The sequence below is a fragment of the Desmodus rotundus genome, chromosome 2 (genome assembly GCF_022682495.2).
Source record: "Desmodus rotundus isolate HL8 chromosome 2, HLdesRot8A.1, whole genome shotgun sequence".
Classification (NCBI taxonomy): domain Eukaryota; kingdom Metazoa; phylum Chordata; class Mammalia; order Chiroptera; family Phyllostomidae; genus Desmodus; species Desmodus rotundus.
In genome coordinates this window covers 4977478-4998806 of record NC_071388.1, presented here as the reverse complement: position 1 = coordinate 4998806, position 21329 = coordinate 4977478, and the positions used below count along the sequence as shown (strand labels likewise).

Genomic DNA, 21329 nt, shown 5'->3' with positions numbered 1-21329 from the left:
CAACTGCTGACCGAGAGTCGAAAGGGGCGGGCCCCGTGCTGGAGGGGCGGGTCATCCATCTTTCTCCGCTGGTCACGTGTAGCAGGAAGTGGCGCCTGCAGCGGAGTTCTGGAGATGGGGACCTCCCTGGACATTAAGATTAAAAGAGCCAACAAGGTTTACCATGCCGGGGTAAGTGGGGTGGGCAGGCCTGCAGATTTTGTCATTGCCAGCATCCCACGCACATCTGGTGTCCCTGGGCGGGGCAGGGGCGCGCCGCCAGGTGAGTCCCGGTCAGGTGCGTCTGGTGCGCGGCAGGCTGTGTTACCGAGAGGCCCCCCCCCCCCGAAGGAGTCGCCGACGTGTGTGGGGAGGGTGTGCGGGGCCTAGGGGCCGGCGCCGTGGCTGCAGCGCCAACCGCTAGGCTCCTTGAACATCTGGCTCCGCCTTGGGTCCCGGGCTGAAGCTGTCGCAGTGTGCAGCACTGCGGGCGGAGGAGCTCGATGACCGAGCGACCCGTTCCCCCACTCCTAAGGTGACTGCAAAGATGTAATGACCGAAAGGCAGGATTCACCTTCAAAACGGAAATATGCATTTCAGGCTGTAGTCAGCTCTAACACCATGCAACAATTACTGATTTCTCTGGTTTTATTTTTTTGAATAACATACAGAACGGATGGCATATTAAAATGTAAGTCCAAAAAATCTAAACTATGCCATCAATAATTTTTGTGCCCCTGGTCGTTTAACCGCCTTGAGCCTCATTCCTTATTTGCAAAATGAAACTGTTGCAAGATTCCCTGATTCTAACTCGGGGACTGTCAGCCCTTCCTCTTCCTCAGAAGCAGTCACCCTGGGTAATTTAAAAATGTGCTCGTCCAGGTCCCACCCCAAGGAGACCAGTGATTCCAGTGTGCCGCCAGTGTTGAAATCACAGTTGCTCTCACACTCTGCGGAATAAAACTGAGAGTCGTGATCAGTCACATGAATGCAGCTAGCTCTCAAAAGGGATAGAACACCCGGCAAAGATCATGAATGGACGCTAAAAGCCTTGGGTTCAAGGTTATTGGCAAAACCTGAAATTTACACAGATTCAAATAGTTACCTTAATTGCAGAGGGGAAAGGCTACATTTATAAAGGAAGAATATGGTTGTCCCCACACCCACCAAGACGCACCAGCAGTGAACACCACCTCACCATCACCACTAAGGACTGACACGTATTCTGGTGTAACAACAGAGGGCTCTGGCAGGATGCACCCAGGAGGACACAGCTCACCCGTGCAGTATTCCTGCCCCAAATGTCGGACCTAAACCAGTTCATGAGGAAATAATCTGGTATCTCCAAAATTCGGAACATTCTGTGAAGTAATTGGTCTGGATCCTTCAAAAATGTCAGTGACATGAAAAAAGGAATTTTTCTAGATTAAGAGACTAAAGGGATATGATGACTGAATACAATGCATAATTTCTGATAAATTTGCACATAGGCTATATGATAAATAATAGTTTTGTATTGGTGTTAAATTTCCTGAATATGATGTTCATTTTGGTTCCAGAGGGGAGTACTGAAGTGTATAGAAGTCAAGTATCACGATTACTAAATTTTAAATGGTCCAGCCATAAATTGTGTATGATGGACATGCACGCTCCCAAGTGTGACAAGAAAAGAGACATCAAGTGTAGCAAAATATTAATTAAAATATTAATCGGTGACTCCAATTGAAAGCTATATGGGTCCACTTTGTATTCTTTTTAAAATAACATCTTTATTGAGACCCAATTCAAATACCGTAATAATATTTACCCTTTAAAATAGAGAATTCATACACTGGTTTCTCTTCATATCGTATAAATCTTTCACCTTTTAAAGTAGAGAATTCAGTGGTTTTAGTGTATTTGCAGAGTTGTGCAACCATCATTATCATCTAATTTTAGAACATTTTCATCACCCCAAAAAGAAACCATTAGCAGTCCTCATGGTCCTCCCTCCCCGTCAGCCACTGGCTGTCACAGATGTATTCATTCCTTTCTGTCTCTATGGATTTGCCTCTTCTGGACATTTCATTCAAATGGAATCCCACGATATGTGGCCTTTGTGTCTGGTTTCTTTCACTTAGCATAGTTGTTTTCAGTGTTTATACATGGCTTAGCGTGTATCAGTTCCTCATTCCTGTTTATGGGTGAATAATATTCCATTGTGTGGATATACCCTGTTTTATTTATCCATTCATATGATGATGGACATTCGGGTTGGTTTCACTTTTTGGTCTTGTGGATACTGCTGCTGTGAACATTCTAGTACAAGTTTTTGTGTGGACGTATGTTTTCATTTCTCTAGGATAGATACCAAGGAGGGGAATTTCTGGGCGACACGGCAACTTTACATTTAACGTTCTGAAGACCCACCAACCTTTTCCAAAGCACCTGTACCACTTTACAGTCCACCAGCAGTGTATGCGGCTGACAATTCTCCTGTACTTTGTATTCTCGTAACTTTTCCTGTACCTTGGAAATATCAAAATAAGAGTTGGGGACAGCAGTGACAGGAGACTAGATACATTTCGCTTTAATACTCACTATTTAACAAGTTAGCACATTCCATTCAGAGATGTTACTCCAGCTCAGATGCTGAGATGTTGTCTGTGGTTTAAAATACGGTACAAGTAATAAAAAGCACACTTAGAAAAGATGCAAGAAATGGAACCGTGAAGTTGGTCCAGCCGAAAGCCTTACACAGCTGGGACCACTCCTGGGGGTGGCAGAGTTGAAGGTGGTGTCAGCTGTGTCCACCTAGTGCGCAGTTTTTGGTGCCATTATTAGGACCGGAACCTGCAGTTACTGGCTTTGGCAGTGTTTCTCAATTTTCAGTCAATTATACCAAATGCGTTTTAAAGGAGACCTTACATGACAATTGTAAAAGAAAAACCAGTATAACCTCCTAAGTAGCTGTTGCTATTATGTTAATTAAGCAAGAATCTGTTAACAGTTTTATTTTTTTGTGTTAAATACCACGGGACAGGATTGTAAGGATGAAAAACTCAGTCAACAACTGCCTCACAAGGGATAAGAAAATGAACTCTTAAACCACAAAGAAAGAACAATTCTTTGTGAACTTCATAAAGGACTGAATGTGCAGCTGACATCTGCTAGTGATGATCTGGTGATACAATTTGTCCAGTAGCCAGACAGTTTGTTTTTATTGTGTTTTCTAACCGTAAGAGTTAAAGGCAAACAAAGCCTTATGTGACGCTGTACACACACACAAAATGTGGTCACCGTGGGCCATACTACCAATGCAACAGTAGGTAAACTAATCTTTTTCTGGTCCAGAGAAGATAAAAGAAAGAGCACTCTGCATGCTTCACTCTACAAGCTGAATTTCACCAGAAAAATCCAATGAAAATGGCTGCAATTATGACCCGAAGTGAAAGAAGAGGACTGGTGATACTGCCTCTGAAGGATGCGGTTGAGGTTGAACCAGGTTTCTCTGAGTGTGCTACCTTTCTGAGCCTTAAGCTTTCATCTCTCAGGCGTTGATTTTCTTCTGATGGCTTCATTATTTCTCCCTGAGGTCTGCTACTCTCTTCCATGAGTTTCTTTGTTTCAGTATCATTGAGTGAAACACTGTGGTTTTGGCTTGGATCCATCTTGTTTAGATACATTTAGCGGAACAGCTTTGCTAGGTTCCATATCAATTGATGTATCATTTTCATTGTGCATTTCAAAAACACATCTCAATTTAAAAGATTTTATTTATTTATTTTTAGAGAGGGGAAGGAAGGGAGAAAGAGAGGGAGAGAAACATCAATATGTGGTTGCCTCTTGAGCACCCCCTACTGGGGACCTGGCCCACAACCCAGGCATGTGCCCTGACTAGGAATTGAACCAGTGACCCTTTGGTTCACAGCCTGGTGCTCAATCTACTGAGCCTCACCAGCCATGGCCAAAAGCACATCTCAATTTAGAATCCATTATTCATGAGATTTTGCCTCCTTCCCCACAGCTTTCATATCTGAACTGTTTGGTGGAACAAGAATTGCCTGTACCCTAAACTTGTGTTTACTGTTTTCATTGGGATCATAGTCAAAAGGCTGTAGCATTACTGAAACAGTCACAGTTGACCCTGGGCCAGTGATTCCACTGTTGGGCCTCACATAGTACCAGAGAGGTACTGCGGTCTTCACTTGGAAACATACTGTTCTCTCCAATGGATTTCACAACTAAAGATTCATAGTGACTACATCTGTGAAGGGGCCTTTGTGTTTGAGGTCCGTGGGAGGGTCAAGGACCAGGATCTGCTCGTGCTTGACCATGGCCCCAAAGGTGGATGCCATTGGAGAAACGGAGTAGAGCGGGAGGGGGTGTGCTCGCTGCAGCAGTTTGCTGGCTAGGGACAGGGGATGATGGCGGGGAGGGCTCTGATGAGCTCTATGATAGGGACATTTCACAGCTCCTGCACCCAAATGCCTGCTGCTATGTCACTGGGTTGGTGCCTGCTAGGTCAGCAGCTCCAGGTCTCACAACTGATTCAACCCTACACCACCAGGTGCTATTTTTTTAAAGCCCCCTCTCCAAAGCAAAAGTTGTCAAACTGATAAATCTGATCAGGTGACAAAAATGCACACCTAGACATGTGCCTGTGACTCATGTGTGAGACTCCATGACCTGTGGTTCAGGAGAGGCGGGGTCCGTGGCCACACTGTCATAGCTGCTTCCTAAGCTCCAGGTATCAGGACCTGGGCTGGCTAGTCACTTGATGAGGTCTCAGTGCCTTGGGTAGTGATGTTTCGAGGGTAGTTGGCACCACGGTTGTGCGAGGGGTGGCCTCTCTTTCCCGCCCTCCCTCCTCGTAGCCAGCTGCAGGTGGAACAGGTAACATAGGGGTTTTCACTTACCCCTGGTAGCAATTCACTTTCTAAGTACTTGACTCATGGGTGGCAAGCATAGTACCTGGAATTCTCACGGCTGGCTTGAGGGGGCCACCAACTCTGCTGGCTTGACCCTTAGGCTGTAAGTGATTGTTATTGAAGTGAAATGTGTTTGTGCACATAACCGAACAAAACAGCCGTAGGTCCTGCTGAGGACTTGGCAGACACTAGTGTGGGGCTTTGGCAGCCAAGCAGAGGCATTCTGCTGCTGAGGAAACCGAGGCCTGCGCGGGTTGAGGGATTGGCCTGAGACCATCCAGTGGGGCCCAAGTCTGGGCTTGAGTACTGGTCAGTCAGGTGGCAGAGCGGGGCCATCCAGCACTATTGCACCTCCGTCCTAAGAGTGGCCGTTTTTGTGTGTAATGGAAGAATTGTTAACATAGAAATAGTTGTTATTAATTTCCTGAGAATGCTATAAATAGCACTGTAAAAAACTGCCAAGACTTCTACTCAGAACATGTGATGAATTTGTTGCTGTGCTTTAGAGTCTCCTAGTTAAGGAAGCATTTGAAAATGGCTGTGATTCTGTTTGTCACTGGAGAACCTCAGTTATGCTTGGGTTTAATACTGACATTTGGGTTTCTTCCTAGAAAAAGATGCCCATTGACAAAATGATAGAGTTGTTTGGTTTTTTTTTAATCACAATGGAATGAGTTTTAAAAATACAAACATAATGTGTGCCAAATTAACAACACTTTACAGAAGGCTGGAAGTGAAAAGTTAAGTCTTCCTCTTTCCAACCTTCTTTCCTGTCCCGGGTATATCCACTGAAGTTTGCCTACCATTCTAGACGTTTCTTGTGAGCAGCAGGTGCACCTGTTCGCACACCCTCACACACGCAGCCTGTTCTCTTTGCTTAACAATGTGTCTTTGTCTTAGATACCGTTCCTTGGATGTAATAATCACATCCTCATCCCTGCCATCCTTGTTTAGATTGTAACTTAGAACAAATTCATTCAGCCAGTGTCTTTGGATCTCATGAGGCCTACAGGTCAGTAGATAAAGATAAGTGGGCACAGAAAGCGAGGGGGTAGGGCGCTCGCGTGGTGTGTGAGGGACAGAGCAAGGGATGGTCATTTTGGGGGAAAGGAGCTTCTGGGTCTTTGTTGGCGGCAGCGCTTTAATCGAGGTTCGAGGTCTAAGTTTTCTCTGTGCCTCTCAACAGCATTGGGAGAGACTCAGTCACTAACGATTTAATGCTCACATGTACTGAAGAGGCGGCACTTCCCCCTCACTGTCTGGTTGAGGAGACTGGGGCTCAGAGAATTTGTTAATAAGAGCCAATATTTGAAATTATGTTCTTTTATTCCAAAGCCCAGGACTCTGTGTGCCTTCTCTGGGTCTTAATTCTCGTCTGTAGCTGGAGATGACACCCACTCAGAGGGTCTGTTGTGAGGACTGAATGAGATGGTGTTTTTAGACATTTATTATAAAGAACAAATTGTCAGTTATAAATATAGTCATGGGGATGCAAAGCACAGTGTAGGGAATAAAGTCTTAATAATATTGCAGTAACTACCGTGCCAGCTGGGTACTAGACTTACCTGGGCAATCACTTTGTAAGGTACATAAATGCCTAATCACCATGTTGTACACCTGAAACTAATGTAATATTGCATGTCAACTGTAATTGAAAAATAAATACTATATGATTTTTAAAAGACATTTTTTATAGGTTCTGATTTGAATGGCAGGTGGTAGAGACACCATTAAGCTTTTCCATGATGTCTTTGCACACTTGGAATTGCTCTGCCTGCCCCAGTGCTAATGAAGTTGTTGGTACAGCCTACAAACGGCACAGTCAGGGCTTATCGGACGCTCGGCAGGTTTTTGGATGTCACTTCACGGCGGACTGGGAGCAGGGAGGGCCAGTGACGGAGGTGAGCAGACAGATGACGGCATTTTTGGCACGGAAAGCTGAGAGTGGTTTCGGTGTTGCTGTGGACTGCCTTGCCTGTTGCAGGAGGCGTGTTCTTGACCGAAACGTTTGCCTCACGTGCGTTGTGAGTGCACGTCGTGCTGCCGGCCTGCTAGCGGAGCCGCTTAGTTAAGAGAACTCTATAGTGAGTGTTTTTTATAATGTAAGTATAATTCATTTGCTTTTATACATTCAAAATGTTTTACATTCTGTAATCTGGGCACATGTACTTATGAAAATGACACTTAAATACTGTGGTTGTGAAAAACGTAAATAAGAGATTTGCTACCCAGCATAGCCAGGTTTCAATGATAAGGGAGTTCTATTTGTATTTGTCCTATTTGGCTTACAAGTAATTTCCTGTTAAAAATATAAAAAAGGAAAAATCCCATATCCAACAGTTCATTATTATGAAGAAAACTTGTAAAGCTAGAATGGTATTTTTTAAAAAGCCTATTTTACATTTTATTACTGGATTCTTGGTACATGAATGGTTAATTATAGTGAATGCATGGTAAGGACTTAGGGTATAAAAATACAGGCCTTCAAGCCCTGGCCAGATGGCTCAGCTGGTTAGAGCTTCATCCCGTACACCAGAAAGTTGGGTTCGATTCCCGGTCAGGGCACATACCTAGGCTATAGTTTCAATCCCCAGTGGGGGCACAAGTGGGAGGCACCAATCCATGTCTCTCTCACATCGCTGTATCTCCCTCTCTCTCTCTCTACCTTCCTCTCTATTTAAAATCAATAAACATATTTTTTTTAAAAACACAGATCTTTGCTCTGGGAGGGATCTCATTTTGGGGGAAGACACAGTCATCTAAACTTGAAGTAGGCCTCTCTTCCCACTCATGATTCAGTACTCCCAAAAAGGCTTATGTCTGAAATCACCCCCTAACCATTATATACTGCAGGAGAGGTATTTTCAGAATTCCCCAAGCCTGTGGGAAAACCGGAATGCAATAAAATTATCCAGGCAGGTCTCCATGTGGTGTGCGGTGCCACAGACGGGCCGCCGGCCTCAGCGTCGGTGAAGCCTGCCTGACTGCTGTGGGCAAGTCCCTCCCCAGACGCCGCAGCCTGTGGACAAGTCTCAGCACGTCAGGGCGCTCTGGACACTGCTAGGTGCCAGACTTTGGCAGGGTGGTTGGGTTTTTCTCTGCCTTTCTCTCGATGCTGAATCTCCAGGCTGGGCCTCCTGACCTTGCATCATCCTGGGTTCAGCCCTGTGTGGCTGCCTTCACCTTCTCCAGGTTCCAGTGGTGATTGCCCCCACACCGAGCTCCCAGCTGAGCAGCCCCAGCTGGAGAGCAGCAGCCCAGGCGGTTGTACAGAGACGGCCCCTCTCTCCCTTCCATTGTTCTCCTTGTTGACCCCTTGCCCGCTGCCCCCAGCCTGAGTCAGCAGAGCCCCACTGGTCTCTTCTGTAGCCGGACCCAGCTCCCAGCCTGCCAGGAAGGTCATTGCTGCTGTCACCCGCCTCCCTCTCCTGTCACTCGAACTGCACCTCTGTCACCCTGGCTCGTCTTCCCTCTGCCCTTTAGCAAAAGCACCTTCTGGGAAGGTGTCAGCTGAAAGAGGTCTTCCATCCGCTTTCCATTTGGACTTCAGCTACACTCAGGGAGCTTTCAATGCCCTGCCTCTGGAGGCCTCTTATCATTCAGTCTTTTTAATCAGGTAGTTGTACAGGGTCCGGCACAAATAACGCCCCTTTTTTATTACAACATCATAAGCGTGTCATTCTGTAACGTAACGGTATCACACTCAAGCACACCATGTGACATTTTAGGTGGAATGTTCAAATTAAAACTATTAATTATTACACCCATATTATTACCATGCCAACCACACTCACGCAGGCCTCGCTCCTGCCCGACCCTGAATGTAACTGCAGTTCTTTTACTCAACAAATCCATGACACCACTGCATCCCCAGTCAGTTTTCTCAGCTTCGGTGTCTGTTCAGAAAGCCGACTCACTCCTCAGCCGCTGGCCGGCTGGGCTGCGCTCCCAGTGAGCGCACCGGAGGCCAAACTGTGTCCGAAGAACAATGTTAGCAGGTGAACAGCTGACATTACTATGCCAACAAGAAAAGTGCAACATTCCAAACCTCAGAAATAACTTTGCCCCATTTGGATGGAAGTTTAGGGAGAGGTCAGTTAGTGCAGTAACTTGCTCCAGGCCCATTCAGGGTTCCTGTGTGTGGACTCGGACCCAGCATGTGCCTGGCTCATGGTTCTGTCACAGTCCTTTACAGGCGCACCATAAAAAAATACTGTGTTTTTTTACAAGTTGAAGGTTGGGGCCAACCTGTGTCAGATAAGCCTATCGAGACATTTTTCCAACAGCTTTTGCTCACTTTGTGTCCCTGCGTCACATTTTGGTAATTCTTGCAATATTTCAGACTCATTGTTATATTTGTTATAACAGGGATCTTCGATGTTACTTTCTGTGATCAGGGATCTTCGATGTTACTATTGTAACGGTTTGGGGGCACAAGGAACCACACCCATGTAAGATGGTGAATTTAATGGATAAATGTTGTGTGTATTCTGACCATTTGACCGACCAGCTGTTCCCCGCAACCCTCCCTATTCCCTGAGACACAACAATATTGAAATTAGGCCAATTAATAACCCTACAGTGGCCTCTAAGTGTTCCAGTGATAGGAAAGAGACAGCCTTCTCTCACTTTAAAAGTTAGAAATGATTGCGCTTAGTGAGGAAAGCATGTTGAAAGCCAAGATATGCCAAAAGCTAGGGAGGCCTCTTGCACCAAACAGTTGGCCAAGCTGTGAATGCAAAGGAAATATCCATGAAGGAAATAAAAAGTGCTACTCCTGTAAACACAGGAATAAGAAAGGGAAACAGCCTTACTGCTGATACGGAGAAAGCTATAGTGGACTAAACAGAAGATCAACCCAGCCACACCACTCCCTTACATCAAAGCCTAATCCAGGGGCAGGCCCTACACCTCTCCTCACGTCTATGAAGGCTGAGAGAGTGAGCAAGCTGCAGAAGAAAAGTTTGAAGCTGGCTGAGGTTGGCTCACGAGGTTTAAGGAAAGCAGTCTCCATAAAGCCACATTCGAGGTGAAGCACCGAGTGCTTGCGGAGAAGCTGCAGCAAGTTATCCAGAAGATCAGCCAAGATGATTGGTGAAGGTGGCTATGCTAAACAACAGCTTTTCAAGGTGAAACATCATATTGGAAAAAGATGCCATCTAGAGTTTAAGAGAATTGACTCCAATTTTGAAAGAAGTTCTGTGGGTGAATGCCATCACACAGATGCGCATGCCACAGGGAAAGCACCTGTGGAAAGAAGGATCCCTTGATGTGGGAAATCTCACTGTTGTCCTACTTTAAGAATTGTCACCGCCACCCCTACCTCCCAGCACTGTCCCACCCCCCCATCCATCCGCAGCCATCGACATGAGGCAGGGCCTTCCCTCCGCAAAAAGATGGAGTTGTTGAGGGCTCAGATGATAGTGAACGTTTTTTAGCAATAAAGTAGTTTAAATTAAGGTCTGTACGTTTGTTTTTTTAGACATAATATCATCATACACTTAATAGACTACAGTTTAAACATAGCATATGCACTAGGACACCAAAACCCCTGGGGGACCCACTTTGTTGCCGTGGTCCGGAACCAGCCCCAGCACTGCCTTGGTGAGCCTGCTTTGAGGGACAGTCTGTTCTCTCACTCTCTGGGAGAAGACAGTTGAGGCTCAGAGAAATGGCATCGTTCTCAAGGCGATGGAAAATATACCCTTTCATCTCAAATGAAAGTGTTTCCTCACCAACAGCTCAAGAAAATGAACGATATTGTTTATATAGAATATAGATTTACCCCCAAATTTTTAAGCACTGAAACTCTTTTTATTAAATGAAATCTTATATAGAATCCTAATATGTCAATTTTTATAACTGTAATAGTTCTTAAAATTGTTTCATGAGCAAATAAAAGCAGAGCATTTCCATTTGAAGTGATTCTTTCCCTACCTTTCCAACTCTTCCTCAAATCCCAAAGTGGCTGCTGAGGCGCTTGCAGGGGCCCAGGGCCAATGGTTCACAGCTGGAAAAGTACTGGTTATAGGATGTGATGGGAGGCCAGAGCTAACACGACTGCGGGTTTTGCATACCAACCCATTTGATTTGGTCTACGCCAAAACTGGAGCTCTATTAAATCTCAGATATAATGCAGTGCATGCAACTAGGCTTAAAACATTTTCTTTTATTTACTGGGGGGCTTAAACCAAAACAGGCAGCCTCCTATTTTACGTAGATCCACCACCTGTGGTTGGTCTTCTGCCAGTTCCCTCCCTAACAGACTGCTCACCTGGGGTGCTGGGCCAGCAGACCGCCTTCACTGGTCTCCTTACAGGTGTCAAAAGGCTCCCTGGGAAGGGCACTATGGGGTCCTATGTGGCTTTTGACTGTTAATAGGAAACTGTCCCCAGCGAAGCCATTCTGAGGCTCAGAAAGAGTTTGCCTCCGAGAAACTGAGGGCGTCAGCAGCTGCCCTCCCAGCTGTCAGGCAGGTTCTTGAGGGACATGATGTTGGTGCCGTGCTTTCTGATGGTGGCTGGGTTCCCTGAGTCCTCACTGCCCCTCTCCCCACGCCAGTGTTCTTACGCATGCTTACAGTCTTAGTGCTACACACCAGGCATGATGGCCACCAGATACTGTCCCTTCCTTTGTGTGATCAGAAAAGATCATTTCGGACCATTATGCTAAAGCCCACCCCATCATCTTGGGGAAGGAGAAGTCCCATCCAATGAAAAGTAAGGCGTAGATGAGCAGAAATTCTCTTCCCTAATCAGCAGGACAATGAAACTTTTTTAATTTAAAGAGATAGTGTTAATTTGACCACATATTTCTGGTTTTTCAAAGATTTATATTAGTTTTATAAATTTAAAATTCACTTTCACTGGCTAAGAAAATGCAGGAGTGCGCAGCAGTATCAGCTCAAGTTAAGATTCTCCTGCCCCCTCCTCCCGTGCTCCATCGGCACACCCCAGAATTACACTTGACAGTCCCAGCTCCTGCAGGAAGCTAGTCCAGTGCCCAGTGTCACAGACGGTGTGGCATAGGGCACTGGACTAGCCAGACCCCAAGCGGAGCCCGGTGCAGGCACAGTCCAGGACTGGAGGGTGGAAGCAGGCCCGGCAGCAGAGGAGGCCCTTGGTCCGAAGGGCTGCTGGGGAAAGGCAGGCGCTCGGCATAGGAGTGCTGGCGGACCCCGTGAGGCCAGACGGGGATGTTTTTGATCCTTGTAGTTCTCCAGAATGGCGCACAAATGGCACAAATATGATAATGTGATATGGAGGCTTTTGAATCTGGCTTTGTCACGTAGCCTTTGAGATTCATGCAAATTGCTGTTTCTGTAGTTCTTTTTTCATGCTGAGTCATCTTCCCTGGTATGTATGTACCACAGTTCATCCATGCACACACTGAAGGACATTTGGGTGACTGTGAATGAAGCTACTAGAAATATTTGTGAACAGGTTTTTGGGTGAACATAATCTTTCACTTTACTTGAGTAAAATTTAGATATGGGATTTTCCTTCACACTTTCTATTTTTCTCCTTACCTGCTCCCTCCAGAATTTGGTACTCTAAAGGAATAAATAATGATATAAGGTTTCTTTGCATAAAACCAGTAAGACCAGTTGTTAATGGTGATTTTTTCAGCCAAAATTTTGGCTGGAATGTCACACCTGCAGGAGGTATGTCTGGGCTTGGATGTCACCAGAAAGCCCTGAGGCACTGGGGTCGACTTTTGAAGCTAGAGAAAGCCCATGAGAAAAAGCCTGGTAGCTTGGTTGGTGTGTGGTTCACCGTAGTCTTTCCAGGGAAGGAACAAAGGTTGCTTTCCTGAAAGATGGCAAGGAGGAACCTTAGAACACAGTGGAAGCCTCAAAGACTTGAGCGAAGCAGGTGGTGTAGGTGAGGCCAGATGGCAGGTGTGTGGCTCAGCTTCTGTGCCCTGAAGGGCGGACTAAAGAGTCAATCTAAAGGTTCCCTGTGTGAGTTCCAGCAAAGCCGACTTAAAGATCATATGTGGTCAGTTGTTGCTCTTGCTGTATGCAAGTGAATGGAAATAAGTTAAAACTGGACTTCATGCAATCCCTTTAATGACAATGAGGGTGATCTTAAGTGGAAAAATTATGATTCAGGGAAAATCACTGTGCCTAGTGTTGGACGTTGGCCTAGTACAGCTACTGTCTTCAGAGTGTGTTTTCATTTGGAAGTTGAAACTGGGTTTATAACATCATCAAAGATGCTCAATTTATAGTCAAGAAGGATGTGTCAAATTGTCAGTGTTAAATGTCATGCCAACAAAGGCCTTGCAACTGGATGTCTTCCCAAGACAGTCTTGCAGACTCAGAGACTGGTTTGTGGGTTGCTGTGTGAATTAAGCTGGATGTTCTTCTGTTTTCATAGGGTGTAAGCCTGTAATCTCATCATCTGAGTGGTTGTTACACAGTATAGGCCTCACTTAAGAAGCCAGTCTGTATCACCACCTCTTGAAACTCAATGGTTTGGCTGGACTAAGTGGTTGGGTTGGTGAAGTATGGGGCGTTCTGTGGGCTTCACTTTAAAACTGGTTTCCTTTTCTTCCCTAATGGCTTGGACAGAAAGGGCCCAGAAGTCTAAAAGGGGGGAATTCCTAAAAATACTCCCCTCAGCCCAAGCTAAGTGTAGTGGGCAAAGGGCTTTGGACAGGTGTGACACGCCTTGCACACCTTCCTCCAGAGAAACCACTCGTTTCCTAATGTGGGACATTGAAGAGGATTGGTTCCTGCCTTTGTCATTTAGTGGTTATGGTTTCAATTGTGCCCTCTAAACCTCTTGCCAAATCCGTTGCCTCCAGAATACAAGGATGCCAACTGCCCAGTAGCTTCAGCCTTTGGACATTGCACATGTCACTCCCCAGGGTCAGCCAACTGACCTGGACTCTGCAAGGTCCTTCCTTGCACAGGAAGGCCACCCTCTGCACCACACCCCCACACTGTTAGGGATCCCTGGACCCAGGGGTAGGTAGGACGACGACCATGTCCAGCAGCAAGTAGCGCCAGAAGATCAGGAGATCCTCACTTATTGTCCTTTGTAAGATTATAAAGGGTCCAGAGTCTGAAAGGGGAATTGAAATGGGGTGTAGGTTGAGGAGCCCCCAAGCCTCCACAAACCTTGGTTGGGGGATGGGGGAGAGCCAGTGATAGGATTGAAGACACCTCACCTTACAATGACAGGCTGGTTGCTATGCTAATGGCTGCACTCAGGCCTTAGGGCGAAAGGTGTAAAGTGACTTTCAGGACTGAAACAAAGGGCTGGCAGCCATAAGGGGATTCCGCCGTGTGGGGAGGAGCACTGAGGGAGGAGGCATGCTGCCTGTAGTAAGGGGTTGTGCCACCTGGCCTGAGCTAGTGAGCAGGGAGCTGTGTAGTTTGTAGTCAGGACCCAGCCACGTGGCCTGGTGTAGTGAGGAAGGAGACAGGATGCTGCTCTGTCCGTTCCTGCTCTAGCAACTCCAGAATCTCCAAGGACTTCCTCGCAAGACGTGACCTGCTGCCTTGCAGACCTGAACTTTATATGACTCTTGGGGCTCGTGCCTTTCCTGGACGTCACCATGATCCGGTGTAACATGGCACACACTTTCCTGGACTGTTAACACGGAGGCTGATAACAACACACCCCAGATCCTGAAGGCGAGAGCTGCTGCGTGAGGACGGTGACTTTGGCACCTTCCAGAGAGACTGGACAACTGTTCGCACGGCCAGCTTAAGCTAGGGAAATGGGGAACTTCTACTTTTGGAGGTGTTGGCTTGTAGCCTTTTGGGGAGCAAGGGAAGTACGGGGTCTTGTGAGAAAGGAGGGCTCCCAGACCCCCCAAGGTTGGAAATCCATTTGATTGCCTGTCTGTGAGTGAAAGGGCAGCTCGCTATTGACATACAAGCTCTCCAGACCAAATGGGGAGTAAGAATCCCTTGTGGTTCTCGGTGTTACAGACACGTTAGGGAGGAGGGACTTGTTCAGATACACAGAGTATCCTGGGAACAGCGCAGCCGTCGTGGCTCCTCATGCCGCAAGGATCATCAGAAAGTGAGGACATTGGAGACGGGGTGGCTGAGACAGTGACTAGGGGGCTTTTATATCTCTGGCAGGTGTGTGCAAGTCCAAAGTAAGAGATAATCCAGGGGAATGTGACTTTGTAGCATAAAATTGTGACCTCTTTTCCAAGGGAGACCACTATGCCCTTAGGTTGTCCAAATTTAAGAGACTTAGAATTTTGTACATTTAAGTGTAGAGAGCACTCATTCTGGAGTTGATCTTGTTTAAAAATTGATTTACTGTGTTAATAGTTAACCAATTCAAAATTCATGGTTGCATCTACCCCTCCCCCCGATCAAGGGTCTTGCTTATTGGGGAACCCAAAGCTATCAATTTCTTGTGACTCCTGCCAAAGATATTTTATGCTCATACAAGTAAATATGTACAGTGTTCTTTTTTCTCCCTCTTTTTTCACAAATGGCGTGATATGCAGCCTTAAAAAAAAAAGAATACATGTTTACTAATGTGAATGACCTCTAAGGTACTGTTAAAGGAAGAAACCATTTAGGTTTCTTTTAGGTTGTTTACAATCTTTGTTGTTCCAGCGGAGTTGCAGTAAGTAACTTTGTTCATAGGTCATTTCACATGTGCATGTTCATCTGAGGAAAATTCCTGAAAGTGGAATTGCTGGGCCCACGTGCTTATAAAATGTTTCTGGTGTTGCCAAGTGGCCCTTCCAAGGTTATGGCATTCGAGACGCCCCTCCCGCCCCCCAGCCATGCATGAGGATGCCTGCTGCCCCTGCCCTAGCACACCAGGATCACGGTCTCTGACCTCCGCTAATCTGATAAGTGGAGAGTGGCGTTTGGGTAGTTTTAGTGATCATTTCTCATGTGAAATTCTGTAAGGGAGAATTTCTGTGATGGTTTTTTTTCTTCCACTTATTTCCTGAGCTTTTCTTATATTTTTATCTCTTCCTATTTCCTAAGCATTTCATCATTCCTCAGCTCTTATAGCTCCATTTTGTGTTCATCCTTTATAGAAGCAGTTGCTTCATTACATGAAGAAATCCATGGCGAGCCTTGTCTGCGCGGGTCAGTTGGTAGAGTGTCATCCATACACAGAAAGGCTGTGGGTCCCATTCCCGGTCAGGGCACACACACAGGTTGCCGTTCAGTCCCAGGCTGGAGCGTATATGGGAGGCAACAGATCGATGTTTCTCTCTGACATCAGTGTTTCTCTCTCTCTCTCTCTCTCTCTCTCTCTCTCTCTCCATCTCTCCATCTCTCTTTCCTTCCCTTCCCCTCTCTCCGAAATCAATATGTATATCCTTGGGTGAGGATTAAGAAAACCATTCATGGTGAAGTTCATGGTCACGGTTTTTGTCCTTAGGTGGTACTGTGTTGTCTGTGAAGGGTCAGTCATTCAGTAAACATTTGAGTGCCTGCTATTGTGATCACCTGTGCCCTGGAGTTTACATTCCAGGGGCACAGATAATAAATAAAATATATTTGAACTTATTTTAGAAAGTGGCAAGTGCTGCAGAGCAGAGTCTGAGAAGACTGGTGAGCGAGTGTGGGGAATGGAGGTTCATTTGAAATAGGGATGGTCAGGGAAGCCTCACTACAATGGTGTCATTGGAACAGTGACTTCATGGACATGAGGGACAAAGTGACAAAGAAGAAATTATTCACACTCGTCGAGGTCGGTAAGGCAGGCAGCCTTAATTAAAGGGGGAGCTGCTGTGGCAGGTGTAGGGACCACTGTGTGGGGTCTTGCTGTAAGGAAGAGATTGGCCTCAACGCGGAGTAGAGCATGGCAAGTGAGATTTGATAGCCAAGGAGCAGGGTGGGCATCAGCGGGTGGAAAATCACTGAGAGGAAGAAGCGTTAGGGGTAGAGGGGATTCTGGCCAGACCAACCTAGAAGGACTCTTGCCGAAGGCAGGCCAGGGTGCTGACATCATTTGGGGGAGGGAGTGGAGAATGAGGAACCGGATCGAAGAATATCAGACATGGAGGATGGCTAAACTAACTTAGAATTCTTGCTAAAATTGGGCAAGGCAAAAATGAATACGGGAATCCAAAAATTGAGCCCTAGTTGAAAGAGAGCTCAGGGAAGGCAGAGTAGAGTTTGGCCGAGGAGAGACGCTGTCGTGAGTCACGTGGGTGGCAGGAGGCGGAGCATCCAGGTGGCTGGAAGAGCAGGTGCCCATGCCTCACACTGGACCGTGCAGGCAGGTTAGAGGAACAGCGGGGGCACCAGGGAGCGTGAGCCAGCGCACTGCAGGCCACAGGTCAGGGGGCCCCTTTGTGGGCCGTGGAGAGGACTGGCCTGTGTTTGCCCTGCGTGAGACGGGGCCTCTGCAGCGGTGCGTTAAGCGGGAGAGTGGTGCCGTCTGTCCTGTGCATGTGCGCTCTGGGCTGCCAGGGTTCCTCTCGCTCCTCCATCCTCCTCTCACTTTAAATCCGTTATGTGCCCTGTGCTTCTCCGCGGGTTCTTTTAATGTCGCCTCCTTGTAGGAGATGAATTTATTCCTAGAATAAGCCAAATGAGGTTTGCTGTGTGATTTTCGTTCCTTTTCCCTGGGAGATAAGCAGCTGAGGGAGGTTCTCACAGCACTAAGGGCTCAGTGCCTCCCGCCGCTGCTTCCTGCATCCCCCCTGGGGTACATTTGTGGGACCTCTCACTGGGCTTGCTCTGTTCCTTGGAGCCTGACCGTTCCCCCCAGCCGGGCCCTCACCCTCCAGAAGCACATTTCTACAGCCATGGGGCTGTGTTGCGGCCTTTCCCAGTTCGTGCCCACCCCTCTCCCAGCCCCCACACCCCGTCTCACTATTTTTAGCAGCTCTTCCACCTATTTCTTGGTATTTAACTGTCTCCTTGCTTCGCTGAAAATGGACTTTGTGGTTTTGTCTCTTGTTCTTTTGGGTGACTTCCAGGAAACGAAGGGGGGCATGCTAGAGCCGTCTTCAACCCCCCATGTCCTCATTCTGGGTTTGGTGCTTAATTCCAGAGAAAAGGAAGAGAGGAGTGGTGTGGTTTAAACGGTGGTGGCCTTTCACATTCAGAGGAGACAAAGTTAGAAAACGTCCCTCTTACACCCTACGGTAGTGGTGTCTGCTGAGGAAACCAGCTGGTGGTGAGGCCAGCTGTGGCCAGTGGCCTTCCAGCGCCTGGTTCCAGCCCCACCTTTTGGTGTGCAGCTGAAGACAGCTGCCTGGGGCCTTTCTCCAGACCTGGCTGCTCCAGGGCAGAGATGCACTGATTGGCAACAGGCTCCGTGTGGTGTGGGTCCCTGGAGCAGAGGAGCATGGTTTCGCAGGGCTGGTGGGACCCCAGGTGTCTGTGCTGGTCCAAGCCCTGTTAGGGGTGAGACATGCAGTCGGAAGTACAGGCATCCGATACCTCATGTCTTGCGCACGCACGTGCATGCGCACACACACGTGTGGGACCTGCATGCTGTCATCTGTGCCTCTCAACTGTTCTCAGGTCAAGGGCCTCCTTGGTGATAGGCCAGAAGCTATGGCTCTTCTCCCTAAAAGACAGCACACATGTGCTCAACTTTGAATGTAGTTTCTGGGATTCATTGCCATTATTAAATCTGTGGCTGGCCTCTCAGTGCAGCCATGGCCCTGAGTTGAAGAACTTGCGCTCACTTTGCTGGGGGAAGTGCCGGCCCTCTGCAGGGCCGTAACCTTGTTTCCCCCTTGTTAGAGTGGTAGGTACAAGTGTGCGGGGTAAGGTCCTCACGAAGTCTGGGGTTCTCCTTAACTTCTAATTATTCAAGTTCATTCTTTCCTCTTCTGCCAGGATAATCAAGAATTGCCTGATATATAGGGTGGGCAGGGCAGGGCAAAACAATGGGGGAAAATAGGTACAACTGTAATTGAACAACAATAAAACAAATTTTTTTTAATTGCCTGGTATACCTAAAACTAATGCAATGTTATATATTAATTATATCTTACTTAAAAAACAAGAAAAAAGATTGTTCATTACGGTGGGTCTTAACTTATTGAAACATCTCTGTTTCTAAATTTTGGCTCCCTGGGCTATACCTGGGCTAATTCTATGTCCTCCTTTTGTTGGTAGGAATTAAATAGACCTGTCTATGGTTAGAATACCTAATTTACCTGTGAATATTTTATTAATTTTGTATTCTCTCCACTGTATTCTTTCTTAATTAAAATCAAAGAATGACAGAAAAGTCCCTTGGGTCATAAAATATTTACTCTGCTTAATTCCAAGGCACTTCACTGCTTTTTCCTCCTTATGCATAGAAATCAAGGAAGGGAAGCTTCTGCTCACATCATGAGTGCATGCCAACCAGTGGTCAGCCCAGATCCCGATCCCACAGAGTTAGCTGGAAAATGTTCTGATTAAACAGAAGCAGAACTTTCCTCCATTTCTATTGTGTTGTTTAGTTGATCAATTTTAAAACATTATTTTGTATCATTTTATTTCTGGGACATACCAGTGAAGTATATTTTTAAAAATATACTGGTGGATTTAAATTAAAAAAAAATAGATTTCTGTCTCATTGGGTTATATAAAAGTTAAAATAATTTTAATTAAATATAAAAGTTAAATTATTTCAAAGGAATTTTCACTTATATACACTCATGCACTTTTTTGCGTTAAGAACAAAATGAGTTCTGCCCTGGCTGGTGTGGCTCAGTAGATTGAATGCTGGCCTGTGAACCGAAAGGTCTGCTGTTTGATTCCCAGTCAGGGCACATGTCTGGGTTGTGGGCCAGGTCCCCAGTTGGGGGCGTACAAGAAGCAACCACACATTGATGTGTTTCTCCCTATCTGTCTCCCTCCCTTCCCCTCTCTCTAAAAATAAAAATAAATAAAATCTTTTAAAAAATTAAAAAGACCAAAGTGAGTTCTACTCTTTGAATTCTTCTTGAAATCTGCTTAAAATGGAGATGATCATATATTTTGTTGTTCATTTGCTTTAAAAATTGTTTGTTATTTAGAGAGAGGGGAACGGGGGAGGGGGAGAAAGGGAGAGAAACATCAACATGAGAGAGACATTGATTGGTTGCCTCTCTTACATGCACCAACTGGGAACCAAACCTGCAGCCCAGGCATGTGCCCTGATAGGGTATCGAACCCGTGGCCTTTTGGTTCATGGGATGGTGCCCGACCTGTTACAGAACAGCCAGTGCTCCTGCAGAACAGTCAGTGGGGTTCTGCTGCTCGGCACCTGTCGGCAGAACTCTGGAGTGAGAAGTGTGGTGGACAAGGGAGGGGTTGTTTACTTAAAGGCTATACAGTTTTGGAATAATGGCAGGTTTCTGCCTCAGCCTCACTCCCTTTAAAACACCCGAAGACAGATAATCCTGCCACCCTCTGCCAGGCCAGACCAATTCCAGAATGCACCTGAAATCCTTTTTCCCAGTTAAAGGACTGTCCTTGGGGAACACAGCCGGCTATAGGAGGCTCATCCAGGCTGCTTGGCGAGCTCCAGGTCACAGTTCGGCTCCAGGCACCTCCCATGAGTCTGCCTCTGGCTGGGTAGGGCCCACAGCACAGGCAGTGCTGCCACTGCTTTCTGTGTGGGAGGGTGCCAGTCTGTTCCCAGACCTCGCAGCCCCCAGGTCCCACCAGTCTCAAGAACTCAGCCACTGTGGCCAGCCGAGTGAGGGGAAGAGAAAAGACCACATGTTCCCCGGCATGTTCCATTTCAAAGACTCAGCCCAGAAATCCATGTGCGTGGAGTGCCTGGCATTTCAACCAATGCACATTGATGTCCACCATGGTTGTCAGCCAGTGTCTTTGACCTTTTTCCTGCTGCCATTTTTGCAGAACGCAGCATAGTTTCCCAGCCATACACGGGCACACTGTGTGTGACCGGGGCAGGACATCTTGTTACATACGAGTTTTGTGACCTCTCCAGTCCATGCATGCTCGGTGCAGCCTGTCTCCCTAGCTGTGTTAATTGGTCCCTTTCCCCAGGGACATGGAAGCCTACCCCAGCTCCGATTCCAATGTCAGGCTGCCTTCCGCACTGCCCATCTCCCCATCTTCTCCCTGGGAAGGGGGCTCTTTTGCCTGCTGCTGCTTCAGTCCCTTGCGACAGAGTTTCTCCCCATCCCCCTTCTCCCGTCACAGAGCAGCTTCTCATGCTGGATTGGGGTTCCCCTGCTTCTTCTCCCCAGTGATCTGGTCTGACCCGTCCTGTCACAAATCCACCGAGCCACCCTAGTCAGGCTGTTCGTTTGTTTTAATCTCAGTGCTTGTAGACAGAGAGGAAGGGCAAGAGAAACTTCAGTGCGACAAAGAGAAGCATCGATTGGTTGCCTCCCGCGTGCACCCCAGCCAGGGATTGGACACATCCAGACTGTGCCTGGATGGGGATCAAACCCACAACCTAGTTATGTGCTGTCACCAGAATCGAACCTGCAGCCTTTCTTGGTCATGGAATGATGCTCCAACCAGCT

At 46.9% G+C, this 21329-nt stretch overlaps 1 protein-coding gene and 1 pseudogene across 2 annotated transcripts in view; one reads left to right on the top strand and one right to left on the bottom strand.

Moving 5' to 3' along the window:
• Positions 1-18: 18 nt before the first annotated feature.
• The window catches only part of VPS26C (VPS26 endosomal protein sorting factor C), a 42003-nt gene continuing 20692 nt past the window's right edge, over positions 19-21329 (top strand). Inside the window, exon 1 of one of the 2 annotated variants that reach the window (XM_024561565.4) lies at positions 19-171. In XM_024561565.4, coding sequence (XP_024417333.3) covers positions 115-171 — 57 coding nt within the window. In that variant the 5' untranslated portion in view covers positions 19-114. Of the gene's footprint in view, positions 172-17107; positions 17249-21329 lie in introns of those variants that run through there. The other variant, XM_053917046.2, reaches the window with a different exon arrangement.
• On the bottom strand, positions 3363-4316 carry LOC112305821 (vesicle-associated membrane protein-associated protein A pseudogene; annotated as a pseudogene).